This window comes from Hyaena hyaena, unplaced genomic scaffold (genome assembly GCF_003009895.1).
Source record: "Hyaena hyaena isolate Hyena2069 unplaced genomic scaffold, ASM300989v1 scaffold_482, whole genome shotgun sequence".
NCBI lineage: Eukaryota > Metazoa > Chordata > Mammalia > Carnivora > Hyaenidae > Hyaena > Hyaena hyaena.
The window spans coordinates 437,752-462,516 of record NW_024081119.1 but is presented as its reverse complement, the minus strand read 5'-3'; the positions used below and the strand labels follow the sequence as shown (position 1 = coordinate 462,516).

The window sequence follows — 24,765 nt, the reverse complement described above, 5'->3', positions numbered from 1 at the left end:
ATCCTAGTTTACATAAAATGGAGCCGTGTTTGTCACAGGAGAACACTGACACCAGTGTGAATGGACAGCTGCTGCCTTGACAGTGAGGAAGGAGATGGGAAAATATGAAAGAGCAGACAAAAGACCACTAAAAAGCACAGTGGCCTCTTAAATATAAGTGCTTTGTAGCACTTTGTGCAGTAATTAATGTTGTAGAAATAGACTGAGTCATTGTGATGGTGGAGTTGGCAGAAAAGGATGTGTGTGAGGACAGAAAAATGTCCTAAGCATTTTAGAAATATTTTCATAGAGTGGAAAAAAATTAAAATTGTAGTGGTAAAAGATTTTGTTCTATGGAAACATCCAGCTTTTTTGGCAAGGTGTTATTTTTCTAACAGCTTACAGTTACAATCAAAGGTCTTGTACCAGGAAGACTGTGATCTATTTTAGATACTGAAAACCTTATGAAAATATCTGGAAGGATATATTAGGTGGAACTGTGGGTGTGGATAATACTATGAAATTGGATTTAAAAATTTTTTAGCTATGGGTGCCTGACTGGCTCTGCCAATAGAGCGTGCGACTCTTGATCTTAGGGTTGTGAGTTTGAGCCCAATGTTGGGTGTAGAGATTACTTAAAAAATTAAATTACCTTTAAAAAATCCTTTAGAGAGTACTTAAATTACTTACAAAAAAAAAAAACTTTGGAGGGAGGCACCTGAGTGACTTGGTCGGTTGAGCATCTAACTCTTGATTTCTGCTCAGGTCATGATCCCAGGGTTGTGGGATCAAGCCCCACATCCAGCTCTTTGCTGTGCATGGAGCTCTCTCTCTCTCTCTCTCTCTTTCGACACCTGGATGGCTTAGTCGGTTAAGCATTGGACTTCAGCTCAGGGCATGATCTCGTGGTTCATGAGTTTGAGCCCCACATTGGGTGAGCTCAAGCCCCACATTGCCTGAGCCCTTTCTCTCTTGTTACCTCTTTCTCTTCCTCTTTGCCCTTTGTGAGATTCTTTCTTTCTCCCTCTCTCTTCTGCCACTCTCCCCTACTCTCTGTCTCTCTAAATAAATAAATAAATAAATAAATTACTTTTTAAAATACTATTGACTTGCAATATATTCCTCTAAAAAATTTTTTTTAGCTAACATTCATCAAGCACTGACTATCCCAGGCATAATTCCAAGGGCATTATTCATTTAATCCTAACATCAGTATGAACAAAGGATACCATTATCCCCTCTGTTACAGATGGAAAAACTGAGGCACAGAAAAGTTAAGTAAATCATCCAAGGTCACACAGCTTGTAAGTAGACTGAAACAGGGCAGTCTTGCTACTAGCTCTTAGCCATTGCACTGGTTTTAAGGTCTGCCTTCAAAGGAATAATTTTAATTGCAATAAGAGAGCGTGACAATTGAGAAAAATGTGTTGAATAAGACAGAAATTATTTTTCTATAATGTTTGTAGAGCCCTAAAATTCTTATTAATTTTTATAAATTAGCTAATATAGTCCATCTGTAGATTATGCTGGTTGTTGCCAATAACAAAATCAACAAACCTCAATGTAACTTCAATAAAGTCCACAGAAATGAACACATAGGACTGTTTGGGTACAGATCAATCAACTATGAACACTAGAGGAATGTTAAGGTCTTCTGTGTTCTCCACTTAATCATAAACTAGTCCTTTCCTACTTGTCAGATGTTTATTGTGCTGCCCTGCATATCATGAATACTTTCCTAAGCAGCAGAGATCATTAGACTTTGTCAATTTAAACAAAAGCTTTTGCATTTAAACTGAAACAAGCCTCTGAACCTTTCTTTCACCCTGAGAGCAAGAATGCTCACCCAGAAGACAGCAGAGAATGTGTCTTGGTAGACTATTGTGCAGTCTGTCGCTTCTCCCCAGCAGACACCAGACCCGTAAAATAAAGCTGAAATGTGATGAGTGGACTTAAGTGTTTATCTTTGTGGGAGGTTACATACTCACTCTCAGGCCTTTCTCCCATCTGTACTTTTGAGGATGCACCCAGTCAAGGTAATGGTGCCAAATGGCCCGTTAGTGGTGTTACCCTAAGAATTAGTGAATCATAATCCCCTTCTTCCCAAAGGTGACCGCCATCCAAATACTGGGTCTGCTAACATTTATTGGAAGTGTAGTGTTGTAGCCACCAGTTTGGGGGCCTGCCAGATGCTTACTAAGTGCTCTAATGTGTTGAGAATGAAGCATTATTGGTCTCCCGTACATAGCAGATGTTCCAGAAGACCACACACTCACTATTAAACGTATTTATCGACTGCCAACAGAATAGAAATAAGCCTGGAAACTTATACAGAAACATGGAAACCAAGAGTTATAAATCATGCAAATCTGTGCTTTATATTAGACTTTTGTTTTTGTACTAATTGAGGAGAGTTTATTGAAGAGACTGTGGCAGAGGTGGGGGCATAATTAAGGGGATCCAATGAGATATGGTGAAATACTTGGCCTTGGCAACAGCTTGGAGCCATTTCTACATCCTGAAGGGCTGAGAAGAGCGCAGAGTTACTCAGAACCCAGAGGGAAAGAACTCTGAGGTTACGTGTGAAGCAATTGGATATGTGCTTTGGTGTAGGAATGAAGCCCCTGATAGAATAGAGCCAGACAGTTAAATGCCCTGATTTCTCTGTCTCCTTTGTTGGTATAATTTATTGTGTGGCATTTTGGTGTATAGCAGGGCTATGGGCAAAAAGTTATATGTTGAGGGACACCTGGGTAGCTCAGTCAGTTAAGCATCTGACTCTTGGTTTTGGGTCAGGTCATGATCTCACAACTTTGTGGGTTCAAGCCCCACATTGGGCTTTGTGCTGGCAGCTTGGAGCCTGATTGGGATTCTCTTTCTCTGAGCTTACCCCACTTGTGCTGTCTCTGTCTCCCACAAATAAATAAACATTATTTTTTAAAAAAGAGAAAAAAAGTTATATGTTGAACTACATAGTAGTTTGCTTGGGTAGTTCTCTGCGTTAACATTTTCTACCACCTAAGCTTATATCTGATAGCAGCCAAGGATGCAGGCCGTGGTTTAAGTGAGGTAATGTTTCAGGAACCAGGCTGCATACACTTGGAGATGCATGGACTAGAATGTTTATGGCATAGCAGAAGCGTGAGGTTCATGTCAGAGTCTAAAGAAAAGGAAGGGAACCTGTACTTCACATGTAAGAGGTTTCTGCTAAACCTAGGTTTGAATCCTGACTGTACATTGACCAGCTTTCATTCAGTGAATAATTATTAAGGATTTAGTCTGTGCTTATACCATTGTTCTAGGCATTAAAAATAGAAGGAAGAAACAGACAAGATGCCTGTTCTCATGGAGTCTGCCTTTAGCATGGGGAGATGGCTGATACACAAGCAAGCAAACAAGATTGAGTTCAGATAGTGACAGGCCAAGCAAGGTAATCTGTATAGATAGTGACTGGGGATGAGGCAAGGGAATGTCTGGGGAGGTGACATTTGAGCTGAGAACTTAGTCATATCCCCTTCATATTTAGGGAAGACAGTGAGTTAGGAAGGGAGAGAGTGGCGTCAGGTGAGGTCTGTATTGTTTAATTACTGGGAAGCCATTGGAGGGTTTTAAGAAGAGAGACATAATTTAAGATAAATTTTGAGATCCTTCTGACTACTCTGTGGTGCTTGGATCATCAAGACGGGAAAGTGGAAGAAGATACACTTAAGTTTAGATGGCTTACCCCAGGAATGATGGTGGAAACAGAAAGATATAGGGGTGCAGTGTATATTGCAGAATCGAAGGTCTCCCATTTCCCTAATGAGAATAAAAAAATTTATTTCATTTGCTACCTCAAGCAAATCTGTAGAGATCTGAATGGAAGAGTCCATTTCTGATGGCTTTAAAATTTTTTTAGTTAAATATACTTATTTATACTGTATGATTAATTTAGAAACATTGATTTTTTTAGAAAAATTTTTAATGTTTTTTATTTATTTCTGAGAGAGAAACAGTGTGAGCAGGGAGGGTCAGAGAGAGAGGGAGACACAGAATCTGAAGCAGGCTCCAGGCTCTGAGCTAGCCGTCAGCACAGTGCCTGATGTGGGGCTCAAACCCACGAACCATGTGATCATGACCTGAGCCGAAGTCAGACGCTCAACTGACTGAGCCACACAGGCACCCCAAGAAACATTGATTTTTTTTATTCACAGTTAATGTAAGCTGTTTATTCAGTTTTTCTCATCCCTAGAGTTAGTTTTCAACTCCTGACTTTTCTAGAACACATCATTTTCACTTGCACCCAATTTATTTGATATGAAGTAGTTTTGAATCCATGTCTGGTGCTCTCATTGGACATTTTCTTTAAGCCTACAAGTACTATGAGGGTATCAGTTAAGTTACTGTAAACAGAAGAGGTTATAAATACAAAGGTTAAATACAAAAGTTAAAATACGGAGGTTAAAACCAGACAGAAGTTTATGTGTCTCTTGCTAAGCAAAAGCTAGGTATTCAGGTGATCCAGGCTGGTAGGCAGCCCTGTCATCCACTAGGCAGAGGAATGCAGAAAGGGACCAGGGGGCACTCAGTCATTTTAAGGTCAGGACACAGAAGTCATTTCCAATTATATCCTAGGACACTTGGTCAAACAGGCTCCTGTTACTATGGTAAAAGGGGAAAATGGAAGTAGACAACCTGCAGGCTGTCACAACAGACACGGTACAGCATGGGGACAGGTGATATTTCTGTTTCTTTGTAGATTTTTTTTTAATTTTTAAAAATGTTTTATTTATCTCTGAGAGAGAGAGAGAGGCAGCATGACCAGGGGAGGGTCAGAGAAAGAGGGAGACAAAGAATCCAAAGCAAGCTCCAGGCAAAGAGCCAGACGCAGGGCTTGAACCCATGAACCGTGAGATCACGACCTGAGCCGAAGTCGGATGTTTAACTGATTGAGCTACCCAGGCGCCCCTGTTTCCCTGTAGATTTATACAAATATCCTTCATTATCCAAAGCTATTGGGTTCTTGAGTTCCGTTAGCAAGGGATAGGAGTTTTTGTGATCTCTACAATTTAACCATTGACTATACTGCTATTTAAAATGTTATTTTCAAGGCTGGGGGGAAGTCACAGGAATAATTACAAAATCTTTTTCCATTTCTTAGCCTCCTCATTTTAAACAATCCCATCAGTTGACCTCCATAGGCAGCCCAAACTAGCACTGATTGAGGTCAATTCAGACTTATGTCTTTTTGCAAACAGCACTTTTTGTTCAGAGAAAGTAATTATGAGCAAGAACTCTATAATAAGAGGCTATGGAAAGACTCTAATATATGGGGTTTCTTCTTTTCTGAGAGATAATTGTGGGAAGAGGGTTACCTCACCTTATATTTAGACACTGAATAGGGGTGAAGCAGGCCACTTGCAGACCTCTGGAGGAAGGGAAGGTAGTGGGCAGAAGAGTTTCTTCTGTAAAACAGGTCTGCTCTTTTTCTTTATAATATAGAGGAGTAATTAGTACTTAGCTTTGGTAGGTTGCTGTGAGAATTGTAAAATGTGTCGGGTATATATATATATAGTAGAGCATATGCATACTGCACAGCATGGGTCGGTCCATATGCACATCCCGTTTCTTTGCAAAAATCATTGTTAATATCTGGCAGGAAGTTGTGTTTGTAGTGATGGTATCTGCTGGCATGCTGTATGTGTTCAGTCATTTATTGAACTTACTGATTTATCACTGTCATCATTGCTATTAAATAAGAAATGAGGAAAGTTTACAAAGAGCACAGCTTTAGAGGCAAACATATATATCATGTATCTTTGTAAAAAACCAATGTCAGTACTTGGCAGGAAGCTGCGTTTGTAGTGATGGTGTTTGCCTGGTACACAGTATGTGCTCAATAAAGGAGCTGTCATTATTGTCATTAAATAAGAATTGGGGAAAGTTGATAAATAGCACAGTATTAAGGCATTGGAATGTCCACTCACCGTCGTCTCTGCATTGGTCTGGTTTTATCACAGGCACCTCTTTTGTAAGAATTATTCTGATATAATGGAGGGCTTTGGTAAAAGCTTAATAAATATGTCTACTCTAAGCAAACCCCTCTGGAAGGACTATGCTGAGGGCTGTCACAGGGAACCCTTGATTCCCTTTTCTCCCTTCAGAACAGCAGATCTCTCCTGTTCCTCTCTCTTGGGCAGCTCTGTGAAGTGCCTTGCATAGTTAAATAGCTCGAATTCATGGAGTACAACAAACATTTTCTCTCAAAGCTTCACATGCCTGTCATTAAATTTAGGAATGTGTGGGGTTTCGATGTAATTTCTTCCTTGCCCATTGGGATACGGTCATTGTAGAAAGACTAAGTGTTTTGCTACAACATTGTCAAAGGATTAGCCATGACTTGTGTAAGCATTTCCTTCTATTTGACAATTTGGTATTTCTTTAAATGCTTTGTGTCCATTCAAGAGGGCGATGGTTTCATTTGAAATGCTGCAGTCACCAGGGAGAAGCTCCTCTTCCCTGATAGGCCAGCCATCTCTCTGCCTCCTGTTGCTATGGTGCCCAGCAGAGGAACTTCCTTGCCCTGCACATGGAGGAGGCTCTGTCTCCATGGATACCCCACTCTAAGACTGTACTCCACGGAGAGATGAGCTGCTCACACTGTATTTCTGCACGAGACATACCCCAGCCTGTGGCGGGAGGCTGTTTGCAGAGGCAGTGTTTGCCATGAAAGTCTACGGAGCTTACCTTCTAAGTAAGTAGTATTAGTCACAGTACTAAGTAATTATATTGGATCACAGAGGATATGCTCTTTGTGTATGTCTATGTGTGTAAAGTTAGTTGGGGGAGGCCAAAAATGTAGTCCAAAAGCAAATTTTCAACTCTGCCTCTCAGGTATTCTGAATGCAGAGTCTATAACTAAACTTTTAAAAATACACACACACATTGTTTTAAATACTTCTTGTCATCTGTGAGTCTGTTCGTGCAATTAGAAGCCAAAACGATAAAGATTGACCATGGATGTTTACATTTTAGAGTGCTCTCCTAAGTCTGAGCGTTGCATGCTGCATTTGTAAATGCAAAGCCTGGCCTTCCCCAGTGGTATGCTCTGGGAATAGTTGAGCACAACCACAATTAATGCTAATTGGCACTGTGCACAGTTGCAGCGGGCCTCTGTGTAGGCTGAAATGCAGTGTATTTATTATCGAGAGAGCTTGCTCACATGCTTGTGTCTGCCAGTTCAAGGAAATTATTCAGAGCACATCTCTGACCAGTTTAATTTACTTTTCTCACGTGGCATCCAGGAGAAACTCTGAAACTCTTCATTTACATGGAATTGAGATGTGGAAAAGTTTTCTTCTTGCTTTTTATTCCTTATTGACTGACTTGATCTAATGCTTCCTCTTTACATTCCAAGAGCATAAGGGTTGGGTTTGCAATGTTGTAAAACACATGAGTCATCTTAAAGCGATTTTCATCTGGTGGGCAAATGATTAATGCCTGTGGTGTTAAAATTAATTACTAGAAACAAAGGAAGCCTATACATATGGTAAGCCTAAGTGTGGTTCAATAACTTTAAAATTGTGTAAAATTTAGATTTTTAGACCATCCACAGTAGATGGCATCTAGCAGCTCTAAACAAAAAGCAGAACACGTGTTATATTGGCATAAGAGAAATTCATTTTTAATGACATAAAAGAGTGAGCACAGAATATCATGCTAGATTGTAAATTTCTCTTATTTTCTGTACTCATGACTGACAACTGTTAGTCATGGCTCAATTTTTATTGCCCAAAATTGTGAAAAGGTATCACCCTTTGAGAGTGTGTGACAAGTCTGCATCGGACTTTGTCACCGAAGTCAAGCTTTAGGTCATTGCCTTAATATTTTGTAAATATAATTTCCATCCATCAGAGGAACAGCAGACAGAAAAGGGGGCCTGATGAGCTATGTTGTGATCTTGCTTTTGGAGACATGGAAACAATGTCGATGACATTTTTCCAATGTCTTTCAGCAGATTAGTAGCATATGGCCCCGTTTCTCCATCTTGAGGTATCTGTCCCCATCTCTGCAAACTAGCATAACATGGGATTTTTTTGACCTCAAAATATGTGAACCCCCTCTCTAAAACTGTTTCCTCATCTGTATAGTGGAACAATAATAGGACCTATGATACAAGGCTGCTTTGAAAATTCAGTGACATCATTGGTGGCACATGGCATACAGTAATTATTAGCTTTTGTATTACGAATACTGTGAGTATCAGCATCACCATTTTTGCGATGCCGTATAGTCAAGGGAGGCTGTAGCTCAGAGCTTGCACAATTCTTTGGTTTGGGTCCCTTAAGTCTATCAAATTTTCATCAAATGCTTACTGAGAACCTAACTTTGTGCTTGCCATTTTGATAGGATAATGTACAAGATAATGTACCTAATAAAATGTGAGATAGAGAATGTCTTCTCTTTTCCAGTTGTGATCTTTTCTCTTTTCCTTACAGTGTGTGCCTTTCTCTTTTGATTAAATGACTATACGCGCATGTAACAAAATGTTTGCCTACTCATTTTGTTACCACTAGTGGATATGTGGCATTCCACAATGGGTATGTAAGATAAAAGGGGCTAAGCCATGGTATCAGTTGTTAATATTTATAATAAATTAAAAATGTGACAGTTAAAATTCTAGGTTCAAAGTTTAAGTTCATTTCCTTTCCTGAAAGGATTTCTGTTCAGAGTGCAGTTAATGACATACTTTGAAAAGAGAACAGTTTCATTAAGTTGAAAGTTTTGGGGGGTGATGGGAGAGGAAGAGACGGGAATGACTGATTAATCTGTATAAAAGTAGGCCCCATGCTGGGACTTTTCCTTTTGCACTAATCCTGTATGACATCTGAGCTGGGAAAAAAAAATGTACATATAAAACCAATGCCCTGTGCACAGAGCCTGCTGGTGTTGATTTTAAAAACGCATGAGGAGTTGACCCAGATTACATTTTGTAGCTTTATTTTTATTTTTATGTCATTTTCATTTTCCATGTCTTCTCTCTGCCATATCCTCTCTTTCCATCTGTTTGCCCTGGAAAGAATGTGGCGTGTGGAGCAGGGACCATACTAATCCACTTGAGTGGGAAAAAGGGGAAGACGTTTGTACGATGTGATTTAAAATGTGCTCTCCGGAGTTTGGGAACTTGAGAATCAACGTATGCCCAAATACATAGTTAAACATATTATGCTAAACATGATTTTATATGCAGTAGCGCTCAGATAATTGCTCTCTGTCGTAATGTTTCAAGGCAGACGTTAAATCCTTAGTAGCATCCCCACCAGCATGGTGACCTTTTATCTGTACAGTGCTGGTCTGTGACCAAAATAATGCCCCACTTTCTTTTCCATTGTTATCGGCCACACAGTCAGATGCTCGGATGATGCCCAGTTTGTCCAGTGTTCATTAGGCACTTGGTGCTGCAGGCATGAGTTGTGGGTCACATCCTTTTGTTGACGTCTGAGGAGCATTCTGAGCTCTCAGCTCTGTTCGCTGAACCTTTTTTCAGCAGAGGGAGTTTGTGGCAGTTTCAGAGGGAGGCATGCTTCCTTGCCTTGTGTGGCGGCAACATTATTCAGGGAAACTGGATCTTCCTGAGTCTTTGGCTTGTGTCCTCACCCCTGTGGCTGAGATAGGAAGGCTCGGCAACCCTGTGCCAGGAAGATCTGATTGCTGCCGAGACTGCTTGGCGGGCCTGGCTGTTCTTGAGAGAGGGAGGCTGTGCCTGAACCTGATCCTGCCTGACATCCAATGCTTTTCCCCTCAGTTACTGGAAGAAGAGAAGGATCCAGGCCACAGGCTGAGAAGCTCTAGGGCACACAGAGCGGTGGGTTAGGGTCTGTAGATGGTGCCCTGCTGTCATATCCCGCCAAGCCGGGCTTGCCAGGGTCAGTAAAGGGGTTTTGTCTGTACGAAGCTGGGACCTTCTTGAATTTTGGATGGGATTCTCCAGCTTAGCATTTCTCCTTCTCCTTCTCTCTTTAGTCTCAGCCATCACTTAACAGAACTGAACCTGTAATGCTACTCATTCATTTTCTCATCAAGTAGTTATTGATGAGCCAGGGAGTGAACCAGGAACTCGGATGTAACCGGAAACATAGGGCTCCCTGTAACGTGTGTAACCCACTTCTGGGGGAACTACAGGGTTCCGTGAGTGCGGAGAGGACCATAGAACCCAGACTTGGGGAGTCTGGAAAGCATCCCAGGGGAAGTAATTGCTGAACTGACACTTACGAAGGGTTAAACCAGGCATTTAAATACACAGACACTTGGGTATCTGAACGTCACTAGCCATCGCTGTTAATTTAAATATTATGTACTCTCTTTCGATTTTTTGTTTGTTTGTTTGTTTGTTTAAAGTTCATTTATTTATTTTGAGAGAGAGAGAGTGTAGAAGAGGGGCAGAGAGAGAGGGAGAGAGAGAGAATCCCACTGCTGTCAGTGCAGAGCACAACATGGAGCTCAGTCCCACAAACCCCAGGGCCTGGACCTGAACTAAAACCAAGAGTCAGACATTCAACTCAACCAAGTCAACCACCCAGGCACCCCTCTCCCTTAGAGTTTTTAAAAAATTCTGTTGTTATGGTTACCATGTTAAATTTAATAATCCTTTTTTAAATGGCTTTCTTCTGCTGGGGTGTGAGCCTCTCTAGGACATAACTATGTTTTCCTCCTTCCTTCCTTTCTTTCTTCCTTCCTTTCTTTCCTTGTCATTTTATTATCTTTTATTTTGAATTCATTTTAGCTGCTTCCCTGTTTTTTAACATTATGTATAAAATGTAATGCATAACAAGAATATATATAACATACATGTAAGCTGTTCACATAACAATAAGGCAAATTATTTGTGACCCACTTTCCGCTCTTAGAATTACCATCCCCAAAGCTGCCCGCGTGATCTTCCAGATCCAATTCTCTGCCTCCCCCTGACAGGTGACCACTATATTGAAATGCGTGTTTTATATTGCCTTGCACTTTAAAAACAATCTTACCGTCTTAACTAAGTATGTGTTCCTAAAAATATGTTGGAACACAATGGTAAGATTTAAAAGTCCTGGAGCCATGTTTTCTTTGCCTCTATGTTCTTCATAATTAGCACAGTGCCTAGAACTTAGTAGGTCCTCTCTAGATGTTTGTGAAGGAACAGATGCATCCCAGAGCCCAGAGGACATTTGTGTGGTACTATATGTCAAGGAGATACTGGATGCAATTCAGCTTCAGTGAGCTTGTTCCTTTTGGGCCTTGTTAGTTTTGCCTCTTTGGGGTGCTTATAGTCTACAGAAAATATCACATACTATTTAATTCTTGGGGGATCTTTTCAAACTGCCATTCCCTACCTAGCCTCTTCGTTTTACTACCATGCAGTTATTCCCCAGTGGTCCTGAAGACAGTAGCCTCAGTATTTTTGTGACGGTCCACTTTGCTTTTGCATTCCATTTTGGTTTTTCAAAGAACACTGTGGGATGAGGTGGAAAGGGGTGGAAAGAAGAGAGAACACTGAGTACACTTGAATTTATAAGTTAACTTGTGGAGGGCTGGGGGTGGGGCAGAAGAGCAAGGCAAGCAAAGTGTTGGCCTGGGAATGTGTGCTCCGTGCCAGATGGCACTTTGAGTTGAGATCCTGGGGAAAGTTCCATTAAACAAGTCCATGGAAATTCAGAGCATAATTTGCGTGCGGAGCCTAAGCTAATTGTGAGTGTGCTTCATTCTTTTCAAGTGCTATAAACCACCTAAGAATCAGTAGTGCACTTTTTCAGGGGGACATTCAACAATAATTTGTGGAGAACCTGGGGAATTCAGATAATTTTTAATTGAAAAACAGTGGTGTGGGGTGAAATGCTGGAGCTTGCTGCTGGGAGCGGAGCCGGGTTGCAGAATGCCTTGTCTCCCAGCAGGCAGCGCGGCGTGCGTGGCCTGGTTCTGCAGGGTCACAGTGAGAGGGCTGCCTCTGAAGTGGACTCCCCTCCCCGGGCGGGTTAGGCCTTGAACCGGCCTCTCTGGGCAGAGTGCGGGAGCTTTTCCACCTGCTTTGCACCTGCTTTCCTCTAAGCCAGGCCCCTGATCCAGAATTCTCTCTGTTGTGCTGCCAGGCTTTCTCCTGGAAACATTTCCATGTGACCATATTATTCCCTCTCCCTGGTTCTCACTTTACTTCCTTGAACACATGTCTGAATTAAAACAAACCCCTCTAGGCCTTCCGTTTCTCCATTTGCTCTTGTTCCAGCACTCTGTACAGGTGCCAGAAATGGCCAGAATTTATCCAGTTTGTTTGTTTTATTTTATTGGCATTTGTGCTTGCAAAGAAAAGATATTTGCATTAAAGACGGCTTACACGGCACCAAATTAAATCTAGCATTGATCTTGGAGCATCTCAATCCATTCTGATTAGATTATTTAATTTTTCGCACACTCCTCAGGCAACGTGAGAGCCATTTTTTTCCTTTCATTTGGTTGAGAAAGTTCATGTTTGCTTTGTTTTCCCACTCTGATTGGGCAGAAAACATACATATCTTTGTTCAATTGTTCTTTTCTGGAAGTGGCATTGCAGTCAAGCATGCGACATCAGGTGAGGGCATTTGTTAATGTTTCACTTACTTTCTGCTTTTCCTGTTTTAAATTCTTTTATTCACCTGGAGCTTTAAGTGACGTTGAACCAATGCAGTTAATTTTCCAAATGTAAGAATTAGGTTGAGAGCTGGGAAGGGTCTCCGCTCTCAGGGCTCTCCTCCATTCCCCATATGACCCACCTCCTAACTGTCATAGTCATCTGCCTTGCCTTCCAGCCTCCAATGCCTCCCCCAGAAACTGCTGCCACAGTATCTGCATAAAACATCGCTGTGTTCGTATCACCACTCCATCCCAAACTCCGCACGTCTCCCTTTTGCCTTCCGAGCAAATGCCCTGAGCAGAGCGTTTACGTTCTTCAGCCCTCCAAGACTACTCACCTCTGTGGCTGCTTTATCTCACCTGATCTCTGTACTCTGCCAAACAAGGGATCCAGTATATTCTGAATATTCCCTGTGTTTTTCTTCCTCTATGTTTCAGGTCAGGCCACCCCTTTCACCTGAGGTCTGTCCCTTTCTGCACCCCCAGCACTTGTTCCTATTCTGCCCAGTGTTCAAGGCCCATCCTAAGTGGCATCTCATCCATGACACATCGCCTCCCCCATTCCCCTTACCTGGCTGGAAGCATTTCTTCTTACCCTGTGTTCCCTGGAGGCCTCTCTGTATTGCACTCATCTTGTCTTCTCGTACGCTGGTTGTTTGTGTATCCCATCTCCACCCGACAGGGTCTTTGGGCCCTGGAATTCACCTTCTCCGGCCTCCCTCCCCAACCTCCACTCCCAAAGCCTTAGCGTGTGCAAAGTTCATTGCATATTTGAAATAGACTAAATTGAATGTTATCATCTTGGTTTCCAGTTCTTAGATCTTTATGAATTCTGATCGTGAGGTTCCAATCAGAGAAGGTGGAAAAGAAAACAGACTCTGGAGTCAGACAACCAGGTCTGCTGTTTACTAACTCAAGGCTTGGGGCAAATCTCGTCACAGTTTCCTCATCTACACCCAGAATGTTTGTGAAAGGAGAAATGAAAGGAAATGGCAGATACAGAGTTTCTATCACATTCAGCTTTGAGTTCACAGCAGCTGGTAACATTAGTATCTGACTGCCCTTCCTTGAATGGATTATCCCTTCAGGGCCTGTGTAATCTGTAGTCTGCCATCGATACCATACCTTTCATGTTTTCATGCATGTCATTAATAAAGCATGTTAAGTAAGTTAAGGACAAGGGCAGAGTCAGGTGACACATCACTGAGATTTCCCTCAAGGTTGATAGGCAATCCATTAGTCAACATCCTATGGGTGCTGGATGGTGCCATCACCCATTGCACATGTCAGCCTTCTTCGGAAGACTGTCCTAAGTGTTTGAATAAATGAGTACTGGATTCCACACACGTGATTTCTGTGGCAGCCTGCAGTCCTAACTCTGTCAGAAAAGGAAGTGAGAACTGTGTTTCATATCTGGTTCCTCGTGAACTCTTCTTGGCTCCTACTTGCCTCTACAGTTTTACTGCAGGTCAATACCAAACTTGGCAGTTTATAATTTTCAGAATATCTCTTTCTCTGCTTTGAATACCTGTATAGTTTTTGTTCATCTTTGACCTGTTACTTCCCTTCCTTTGTGATTTCTCAAAAATTAGTGGGCAGGGGGAGGGAGTGGCACGTGAGTGGCTTAGTCAGTTAAGCATCTCACTTCAGCTCAGGTCATGATCTCACAGTTCATGGGTTTGAGCCCCACATCCAGCTCTCTGCTGTCAGCGTGGAACCTGCTTCAGATCCTCTGGCTACTTCTCTCTCTGTCCCTCCCCTGCTCACTCGCTCACTCTCCTTCTCTCTCTCTCTCAAAAATAAACATTTAAAAAAATTAGTAGTGTTATTTTAGTCAGATCTCTAAGTTCTTCAGTACCTTTTCCCCCTAATTCAACAAATATTCTTCTGAGCCTCCTATATATGCCAGGCACTGTGCTTGACCCTGGGGAGACAAGAAGGAATGAGACAGAGGTCTTCCTAGGCTGCGTGATTTTTGCATGCCGAGCTTTGGGCCAAAAACTTGAGTTTTAAGAGACTTGAGCATATAGGATGGAGATAGGAGTGGAGGGAATATTTATCCTAATTGTAAATAATACTAGCCTGTCAATCCAACTGAAAAGAGAGAAAGAGGAAGGTAACTCAGATGGCTGCTGAATGCTGAGCCTGGAGAACCTTTAAATCTGTCGAGGCAATAGCACCTACCATGTGCTAATGGCTGCATCACACACTGGGACACAGTGATGAACAAAAGCCTTCAAGGAAGGCCACCTGGGTAGCTCAGTCAGTTAAGCCTCTCACTCTTGATTTCAACTCAAATCATGATCTCATAGTTCATGGGTGGAGCCCCGCATCAAGTCCTCACTGAGCTCTGCTGTGACATACGGAGCCTGCTTGGGATTCTCTCCCTCCTCTCTCTGCCCCCCTCCCCCATCTCCCAAAATAAATAAATAAACTTTTTTTAAAAAGTTCCCAAGGAGCTGATGACATGCTGGGAAATTGTAAGTAGGCATTGCAGTGCAGTGTGATAAATGCTTCTTAAATTCTGGGCAGGGTGAGAGCATGAAGGAGGGGCTTCCTGAAGGTTAGGAGGTCAGAGATCTGAATAACAGCTAGTAGTTAGCCAGGCTCAGAGGGACAGGAAAATAATCCACATAGAGGGAACAGCATGTGTGGAAGCTGGGAGTCTACAGAGTACTGTGCTGCCTTCAGGAAATGGTGGTTGTTGCACTGACCTGGGGTGCAGTGGCAGCTAAGGAGGTTATAAAAGGCTTGTAAATCATGCATTTGGACTTGATCTTAAGGATGTGGGGTGCCAGTAGAAGGTTTCAATAGGGGAGTCACCTAATGAGATTTATGCTCTGGAGCCAGGTGGGAGATGGAGTGCTCAGGGCCACCACGAGCCGCTGGGACACAATGTGTGGCTGTTTCAGGAATTCTGGCCAAGAGATGCTGATGGTCTGGGGTGGAGCATTCCAGATGGGAAGAAGCAGACCGAGTATAGAGTCATTAAACAGGCAGGTCGGAGCAGGTGGCCTGCTGTTTATGGTTAAATATTAAAAACAAGACTCATTGATTATTGTGGTTTTCAAACTTTAGTGTGTGAAAGATCATGTGGATAGTTCATAAAAATGTGGATTATGGGAGTCAGTGTGTAATTTCAAAAAACAGTCTAGGTGACAACGTGTGCAGACGGTCCTCAGACCACACCGTGAAGAACCCCTTTCTATTAGATGTTTTAAAATGACAGTGCTTCTTTTAAGTGTATTCACAGTATGTTCACTTCATTTAAGAATGAAGATTCAATCCCGTTATTTCTGTTGAAAATGCATGAATGGCTCAGCCCCTAGGGTTAATGTGCAAAAAAAAAAAAAAATAAGAAAGAAGAGAGAGAAAGAGAGAAGGCTTCTTTCTGCTGTTTGCTCTCAGAAAGGTATGCAGAGGCAGAGTGGCCATAATCTTGTTAAAACCCCTGCTGCAGATTGTTTGTAAATGAATTTTCAAAGGTTTCAGCAGCATGCCCTTCGCAAGAGCAAGCACCCATTTACGGAGAAAATAATATTTCCCCAACCCTTGAACTTCCATGCAAGTGTACATTCTTAGTGTCTAAGGCATATTTTGATTCACTTTTTGTTGTGACCTTTCTCAAGCCAGCATACCTCATTTCAAATCCCAGCTTCACCATTTATAAGCTATGTGACCACGGGCAAGTTGGCTGTCGTTTCCTTCTCTCATCTATAAAATGGGAATAAAACCGTACCTGTCTCTTGGGCGTGGTGTGAGAATTGAATGGGAAAACATGTAAACCACATCGAACAGTGTAAGAACATAATAAGCCATTTCTGACCATTACTGCCCGGTAATCTGTAAAAGCTGTATATCATTATATTAGAGGTTAGTCATGTAATAAGCACTTCACCTTCTTAATTTAAGTCACAGTAATTAAAATGAAAAAACAACCCCCCACATTTATGGTGCCCATATGCAAGAATTCTTAGAGAAACGTTAAGTGTTTAGCAGCACATACCAAACATGGATAAACAGTCCAATAATAACAGTGATGGATACTTATTGTACACTGATGGTTGTCCCCGGTGTGTCCTTAAATTCTCACAATGATCCCATCAAATAGCTTGATCCCTTTTTGGAGTGAGGAAGCTGAGGTGTGGAGATTTTAAGTGATTGCCTGCAGTCACATTGTCATTCAATAAAGGATTAGATCCTTGAACTGGGAACCATCCAAAGCTAGACTGCTCTTATCTACCGCTGTTAGATCTGTATTGTCAGTTAAGTGAAGAACGGTTAGTAACACACAGATTTATGACCAGTAAATTAAGAAAGGGGCTCATCTTCAATGTGAAATGTGTAAAAATGGATTACCAAACTGAATCCTGTGGTGTATCGCTCTATTTTAAATCACAGGCAAACCAGTGCTCTGCTTCGCAGAGGCAGCCCTTCAGGAGCTATGCTAGCTGCCCTTGGAGGGGATCTCGGTCAGGGTATCTTAGAGCAGTGCTTCTCCAGCCTGAGTGTACAGCTACCTCAAGGGCTTGTTAAAACCCAGATTACTGGGCCCCACCTCTGCGTCTGAGCTGCAGCCTCAGGTCTGGGATGTGGTCTGAGAATGGGCATTTCTAACAAGGTCCCAGGTGCTGCAGCTGCTGCTGCTGATTTGGGACCAAACTCCGAGGAATAAGAAGATGATTGTAGTGAATTTAGGAGCAGAGGATGGTTTAAAATCTACCCTATGATTGCCTGACCTGCTCCACAGACCTAGTTATTTAACTTCACAAAGACACTTGGAAGTGACAAATCGTCAGCTCTGACATAGAGATGGTTAGATGAAAATCAAAATATGAAAATCTTTGCTTAATCTTTAACATTTCCAAAGCAAGGCAGTTGCTTTCTGATGTAGAAACTTTCACATAGTCTCTTCCCCTTCTCCAAAACAGTGGGGCCTGGTTTAAAACCCAGATAGTTCTCGGGGCGCCTGGGTGGCTTAGTCGGTTAAGCGTCTGACTTTCGCTTAGGTCATGATCTCGTGGTTCGTGGGTTCGGGCCCCGCGTCGGGCTCTGTGCTGACTGCCAGCTCAGAGCCTGGAGCCTGTTTCAGTCTGTCACTCCCTCTCTCTCTGACCCTCCCCTGCTCTTGCTGTCTCTCTCTCTCTCTCTACTAGAAATAAATAAAACATTAAAAAAAGTAAATAAATAAAACCCAGATAGTTCTCTTACCCATGACTCAAACCCAGTGTTTGGCATTAGGAGTAGGTACTTTACCAAGTTCTGGGCTGTGTTAAGGTAGCACTGTGGAGCTGTGGAGCAAGGATTTTGTCCCTCCCTGACGTTATATTCATAGTCCAGTAACTCTGGGGGGCTTCTCATGGTCATGGGCTGGTCTCATTGCTGAGACTAAGGGGCAAGGTCATGGAGTGACGTAAGGAAAACCCTAGGTGGCATCATGTAATCTCTGATCTTTTAGGGCTACTCAGGGTCAGAATGACCCAAGAATGAATGATCATCTCAGGCATGTGGGATCCTAAAATTGGGACAGAGGAAGGCAGACATTCTAGTTTTATTTTTAACTGTCGATTCTCCATGGCAGTGAGACGGAAAACTTTGGAAAGACAAATGGTCTGCAGAGCATTTCTTTTCCTCTGTGGGATGTATTACATAAAAGTGGATTTGCTCTCTGGGTTTTTTCCTTAGGGAGACTTGTGCCTCTGGAAATACAAATAGTTGTTCATCAGTATGGAAACTCTGGCTAGATGAGTAACTGGAATAAACCCAGTTCATTTTCTCATCATCAGGAGAATGAAGAAATAAATTATGGTATGAATCATACATTGGAATATTAGATAGCAGTCAAATGAATGCACTGCAAATACATAGGTAATCTTGGCAATATGATTGTGAATGAAAACTGTCCCCAAAGATTATAAATAGCATGGTAGCCTGTTGTGAAAGTGAAAGATCAACAAGACAGAAAACAAAAAAGAATCTGCTTTTTCGGAATATTTATAGATGTGATTATTCTTTGTAAAAATGAAAGGAAGGAAATGGTGAAGAGGGTATAGGATGAGGAGGTAGATACAAGTTAGTGTGGATGCTCTAGTTTTTGTGATGGATGGTGGTTTTGTCATTGATTACTATATTAAATATAAAGAAAATAAAAACAAATACAATAAATAAATACTAAATAAATAAACATAAACACTAGTTCATATAAACCAGTCAGCAAAGAAATAAAATAAAGATAGTCTTGCATGGACCAATGATGAGAGTGTGTCAAGAACCTAGAAGTCTGATTAATCCAATTCTCTGCATCTGCGACTCATTTTTAAAAGAGGAGGAGGGAGTGAGGAAATAGATTTTTACGTTGCAAAGAAAATAATGAAATGTCACTCTCTAGGCCCATGCCTGGTTCCCACACAGCACTGTGGCCTGAAGGCTTCACCTTTTCCTCCCATCTCTCATGTCATTTGGCCCATTTGGTTCTTTATAAATGAAAAACTAAGGTAGGAAAAACATATGGTTCCTCTTCTCTGATATCTATGTCTCAAAGAAAGGTAACATGTCTACATTTTTTTCTCAGAGAAACAAAGGTAGGAATTTTAGAAAATGAAAAAGACCATGTCCAGTACGAGAAACTTGCCCCCAGACCCAAATTTTGGAGCCTGTGACTTATAAGGATGTTAAACAAAACGTGCCTCCAAATTGCCTTTATTGCCTCATTTCCTTGCTTTTCCTCCAGTGTTATTCCCTCAGATGCTGTTCCCTTTGCCCTGCACGACTGTCTCCACAGCTCGCCGTGCTACAGGCTTGAAGGGTCATGAGGAGTTTTGAAAGCTAGCTGGTTCAGTGAGCCTTTTCCATGGAATCTTAATCTTTCCAGCAGGAAATAGTATTCCCTTTGTTGACCTCTTTTAGAACCCAAGTTAAGCTGCCTCCTAAGGCATTTGCCTTTTTCTGAAGCAGGATCAGTGACTCAGCCTGACGTTTCCTAGGTGTACCAAGAGCTGGGGGCCTTTAAATAGGAACTAATGACATCTCACACTTGGGAAGATGTTGTCTCCCCCCATGCGTGCGACCCACACCTTCTAGGAGAAGGTTAACTCTTGTGTCGTGTGCTTCAGGCTCTCACGTGAAATTGGAGAGTTCAGTCGATACAGCCCAGATCTGAGGATTCACTCATTGATTTATAATCTAAATGGAGGAGGAAGAATCCTTACTGTTCTCCATCAGAACCATCTTCCATTTGTTTATTTTCATGCTCATTTTGATTTGCTACTCACACCTCACCTGAGAGCCTCACCTCACTCCCGGTTCCTGCTCCAAGTCCTTTCCCCTGATTTTGGTCTTACATGGTGTTGGGATCTAGATGTAGCTCAGTAATCATAAGAAGAAAAATAAAAATAACGGCAGTATTTTAAGGTGTTTGCTGAATGCCAGCCACTACTTTTTCGTATATTTACTTATCTAATCTTTTCAACAACTCTATGAGATAGATGCTATTACCTTTTTCCTTTCAGAGATGAAATTGAGGCACAGAGAGACTACATGCCTTTGCCAAGGTCATACAGCTAGTAACGGCAGCTACTAAACCGTATCACCTCATAAACAGCAGAGAGAAACAACTGCACAGAGATTGAAAATGCAAGAGAGAAATGGAGAAGGGGATACATCATTCACAAACCAACGGGAAAGGACATTAAGATGTTAGAAGTGGAGCATGACTAGGGCTGACAAGGTCCAGTGACGTAACTCTCTGGCAGACTGTTTCAGTGCAGGGAAGGGGAAGTTCAGTGCTGCCGAGAAAGTCAAGGGAGTGTGCTGAGATCCAGAGGCAACTTCAGTGTAGATGTGGGTTGTGGCACCCCTGGGGGTGGGGCCCCTGTCACAGGAGGGCGGGGTCTGCAGAACAGGAGCTATGTGGTGTGACCTGGAGGCTGTCTGTCATCCGGGGTGGCAAGAATAAAGGCAGGCAGTCAAGGCTGTTAGACTTTAGAGTCTTTTTTAAAAAATTAATGTTTATTTTTTTATTTTGAGAGACAGAGTGTGAGTGGGGTAGGGGAAGAAAGAGAGGGAGACGGAATCTGAAGCAGGCTCCAGGCTCTGAGCTGTCACACAGAGCCCCACGCGGGGCTCGAACTCACAAACTGTGAGATCATGATCTGAGCTGAAGTTGAAAGCTTAACCGACTGAGCCACCCAGGCGCCCCTAGATCTCAGAGTCAATTAGGAAGATGGTGCTGGCTTATGACAGAAGTGAAGTTAAAAAAAAAAAAACAGAACAAAATGAAACACCGTGTTGTTTTTGAATGTTGTTGCAGGCACTGCCATGAGTAGTGAATTATGTCATCTCCTAGCAAGTGGGTGTTTTTATTCCATTCATGGTCTTGAATTGCTTGCAGACACCACCAGTTCACTGAGAGTAGAAAATGAGGTGACTTCACAAAAGACCCATCCGTCCTCTCCCTTTCGCTTACATTCTGGACTTAAAGTCCCAGACTTAGCCTAGCCCTAGTGCTGACTTTTGTCAGTCCGCATTTCTCTCGCCCAGGCCTCATCACCTCCTCCCTCCCCTGGTACCTCCCTCGGCAGTGACACCGGTACCCTGCTCCCACCCAGCCACCTCCAGGTTGCTTTTCCCTGATTTAGGTTTTCCTGCCAGACACGGAGGGTAGGCACTTCATTTGGTAAACACTGGATAAACACTTCTCCTTAAATAGAAGCAGCAGGCTCTCCAACTAGCTTATTTAAAGAGGCAGAAAGTCTGTTCAGTTCTGTGAATTTGATAAGAAATTAAAGATAAGGAACATGCAAGAGTCTGGAAAATTCTTCAGGGAGGATTTGCTTTCGTTATTACCAGGCTCCCAAAATAATCAATTAGGATGAAGTTCAGGGCCTCATTGGATGTAACCATTCCCAGATCTGTTCAGCATATGGCAGTGGGAGATGGCTGCCCCTGAGCCCACCTGCCGAAGGGGTTTTGTCCAATGCTGCTGATTCAACATGGAAGACGATGTGTTGCCTGTGTAGTTCATTTGGTGCCATACAGCGTGCTAGCCTTGGACACATTGGCCGCACTGAAGGCAGCAAATTAGAGCTGATGGGATAACCCAGATGGAGAATTTGCTAGATTGCGAAGTTATTCTCTCTGCTGAATGGTATTTGACGCCCCCAGCTCTAAACTGGTCAGTCTTTCCTCTTTCAAACTGAATTATGAAGACTCCAAATCATGGACCAACTACTAACTATCCCACTAGGTTTGCAAACCAACATGTGTACACATGAGTTTGGCTGGACCTGGGCCAGTTTTCGAATGTGTGCCTTCTCTATGTCCCTGTCTCCGCTTCCAACCCTCTGATGATGGCTTTAGCCCAGGAAGGTGCTTCTGGAGAGCTGTGAGGGCTCAAGCTGCTCTGGAAGTTAGACTCTTCTCTTCTGGGCACTTTGTCTTTGAACCTACTCCTCTTGTTGGCAGCTGGTCCTCCTTGACTTCTGCTCACTTACGTTCAACTTTCCATTGAAGAAAGTCTTTTCAGTCTGACTGCACCTGGAGAGAGAGTCCGTGTGCTCTTTGTTTTTGGAGCTTCGCTCCTCAGTGTGGTCTGTCAGCACTGGCTGCACAGTCAGCTGAGATTTATTGAAAATGCAGATTCCTGGATTCCCCCCAGACCTTCTGAACTGGATTACCCAGAAACCTGCACTATTATTCAACTTTCCAATGATCTTTAGGCACAGTAAGGTTTAAGAATCATTGCATTATTAACAGTTATAAAATTAATATTTATGAGCCTGTCAAGCATGTCCCGTGCATTTCACTTTTCATTTATTTTAACTTCACAACAACCCTCCAAGATAGGAACTGCTATCCACCTAGAGCAGGGCCTGACACATAATACATGGCAGATGCTCAATAAATTTTTGTTAAATTAATTAATCTTCATATATATATATATACATATACACACATACATATATATATACACATGCACACATATACTTGTACATATACATATATACGTGCATAATACATACATGGAGTCAGGCTGTTATAGTGCCTTCTTTAGGTAGAGCTTGTTAGTGTGTGGCTTTGCAGGCTGGCGCCTCCTTCTGGTGATGCTGGGTAGTGCATCGTAGTGCCAATAAAGGACCCCAGAGACATCTGATTGGCCTTGGACTGAGTTGATGGATCTCTTGTCTAGTGTCCTCTGCTTGGCCATCTCTGGCAAATTAAAAGGGCCACCTATTTATTTAGGACTAATGAAGAGAGCCGGCCCAGGGAAGTTGGGTGGTCATTCACAAGACCAGACAGCACTTGTCTTTCCTGTAGTTTACTCAGATTGGTCAATACATAGACTTAATTCTCCCTAGAGGTGAAGCAAGGATAAACCCTCTATGTTTATCATTTCTTTCATCCAGTGTCTTGGTCAGCAGGTGTATTTGCTGTATTTCTGCCAAAACGGTGGCTGAGCCAGCCCAAGATAAATGAGTGAACAGGTGGACTTGTCTTTGATCCTCTTGGGCCTGCTTTCTCATGCTCCTTCCTTCCCTTTCTCAGAGCTTAGAGCTACCAGGCTCAGTGGACTGGCCTCTGGTGAGAGGAGCTCGATAAACCTATGTGCATTTTCTCTGGGGCTTTCTGAAGGTAGGGTTCTAATCTGGGAACAACTCTAGAGATTTTTGGAGGAGACGATGGGGAGTTTGTTTTAGGACCACAGATTTTTAGACATACTCTGTTGTACATGCATACACACACACACACACACACACACACACGCACACACAGAGTAAAAAATAGAAACATATTCTCCACTGACAAATGGCTAAAGGAAAACTACCTTTTTTAAAGAACAATTATAAAAATGTTTGCCTTAAAAGGAGGCTTGGGTGGCTCAGTTGGTTAAGTGTCCAACTTCAGCTCAGGTTATGATCTCATGGTTCGTGAGTCCGAACCCCTCGTCGGACTCTGTGCTGACAGCTCAGAGCCTGGAGGAGCCTGCTTCGAATTCTGTGTGTGTGTCTCTCTCTCTGCTCCTCCCCTGCTCATGCCTCTCTCTCTCTCTCAAAAATAAACGTTAAATAAATAAATACAAATGTTTGACTTAAGTAGGAGAAGGCATTTCTTATTGTGGGGCTTCTTAAGGAAAAAATGTTTTTAAAAAGCTCTCTTCTGGCCTCCAGGCCACTGTACCAGTAGTTCCAACTAGAAATAATAATAGCTAACTAACATATACAGAGTGCTTGCCATGTGCCAAGTACTGTTCTAACTTCTCTGCATGCTTCACCTAATTCCTGCAATCCCATAACAATACTTACTATTAATATCTTCATCTCCACTTCACAGATGACCCATCTAAATCAGAGAGAGGGTAAATGATTTGCTTAAGGCTTTAAAGAATTAGTAGAAGAGGCATGATTCAAACCCAAGTGATTGGACTCCAGAGCCCTCTTAATACTACATTAAATGGTGTGACGGCTATTATTATAAAATGCTTTTTCTTTAGAAAAAAATTCGATTTTTTTCTAAAGAAAAAGCAAATTGTCCCAAATTGTAATGCCTCCTAATTTTTTGATGAGTTATTGCACGTGGTTAGAAGAGCCAAATAGCTCAGAAAGATATAAAGTGAAAATAAAGGTCTCTTTATATCCCCACCATCCCATTTCCAAGAGAAACTACCATTAACAGATCTTTTTTATCCCTCAATAAAAATGTTCTATGCATGTAGCCAGTTATATATTATTTAAAGATTTGTTTATGAAAAGGAGGCATGCCACACCCACTCTTCTGCTTTTTGGTTTTCTTTTCTTTTTTTTTTCAAGTTTATTTATTTATTTTGAGAAAGAGAATGTGGGAGGGGCAGAGAGATGGGGAAAAGAGAGAAACCCAAGTAGGCTCTGTGCTGTGAGTGTGGAGCCAGCCCCAGCCTTGAACCCACAAACCGTGATATCATGACCTGAGCCAAAACCAAAAGTCGGACACTTAAATAACTAAGCCACTCAGGCGACCCTGCATCTTGGTTTTCTTATCTAGTGACAGGTCTTCAAGATGTTTTCACTCCAGCACACACAGCTTCATGTCACTCCTTATCATGATTCCAGAGTAGCCTCCTAGGTCCCTGTATCATCTGGTTTCACCAGTTGCTATTAATGGGCTTTAGGTTGTTTTTTTGATGCTTAG

The 24,765-nt window shown here is 42.3% G+C and overlaps 1 protein-coding gene across 3 annotated transcripts in view; it reads left to right on the top strand.

Annotated features, from left to right (window-relative positions):
• The window catches only part of SYBU (syntabulin), a 76,590-nt gene that overhangs the window by 34,560 nt on the left and 17,265 nt on the right, over positions 1-24,765 (top strand). The window contains exon 1 of one of the 3 annotated variants that reach the window (XM_039254396.1): positions 6,681-6,712. The exons of the other annotated variants lie outside the window; for them this stretch is intronic. Within the exon in view, the coding sequence (XP_039110327.1) occupies positions 6,685-6,712 (28 nt within the window). The 5' untranslated portion in view covers positions 6,681-6,684. Of the gene's footprint in view, positions 1-6,680; positions 6,713-24,765 lie in introns of those variants that run through there. 3 annotated transcript variants of the gene reach the window in all.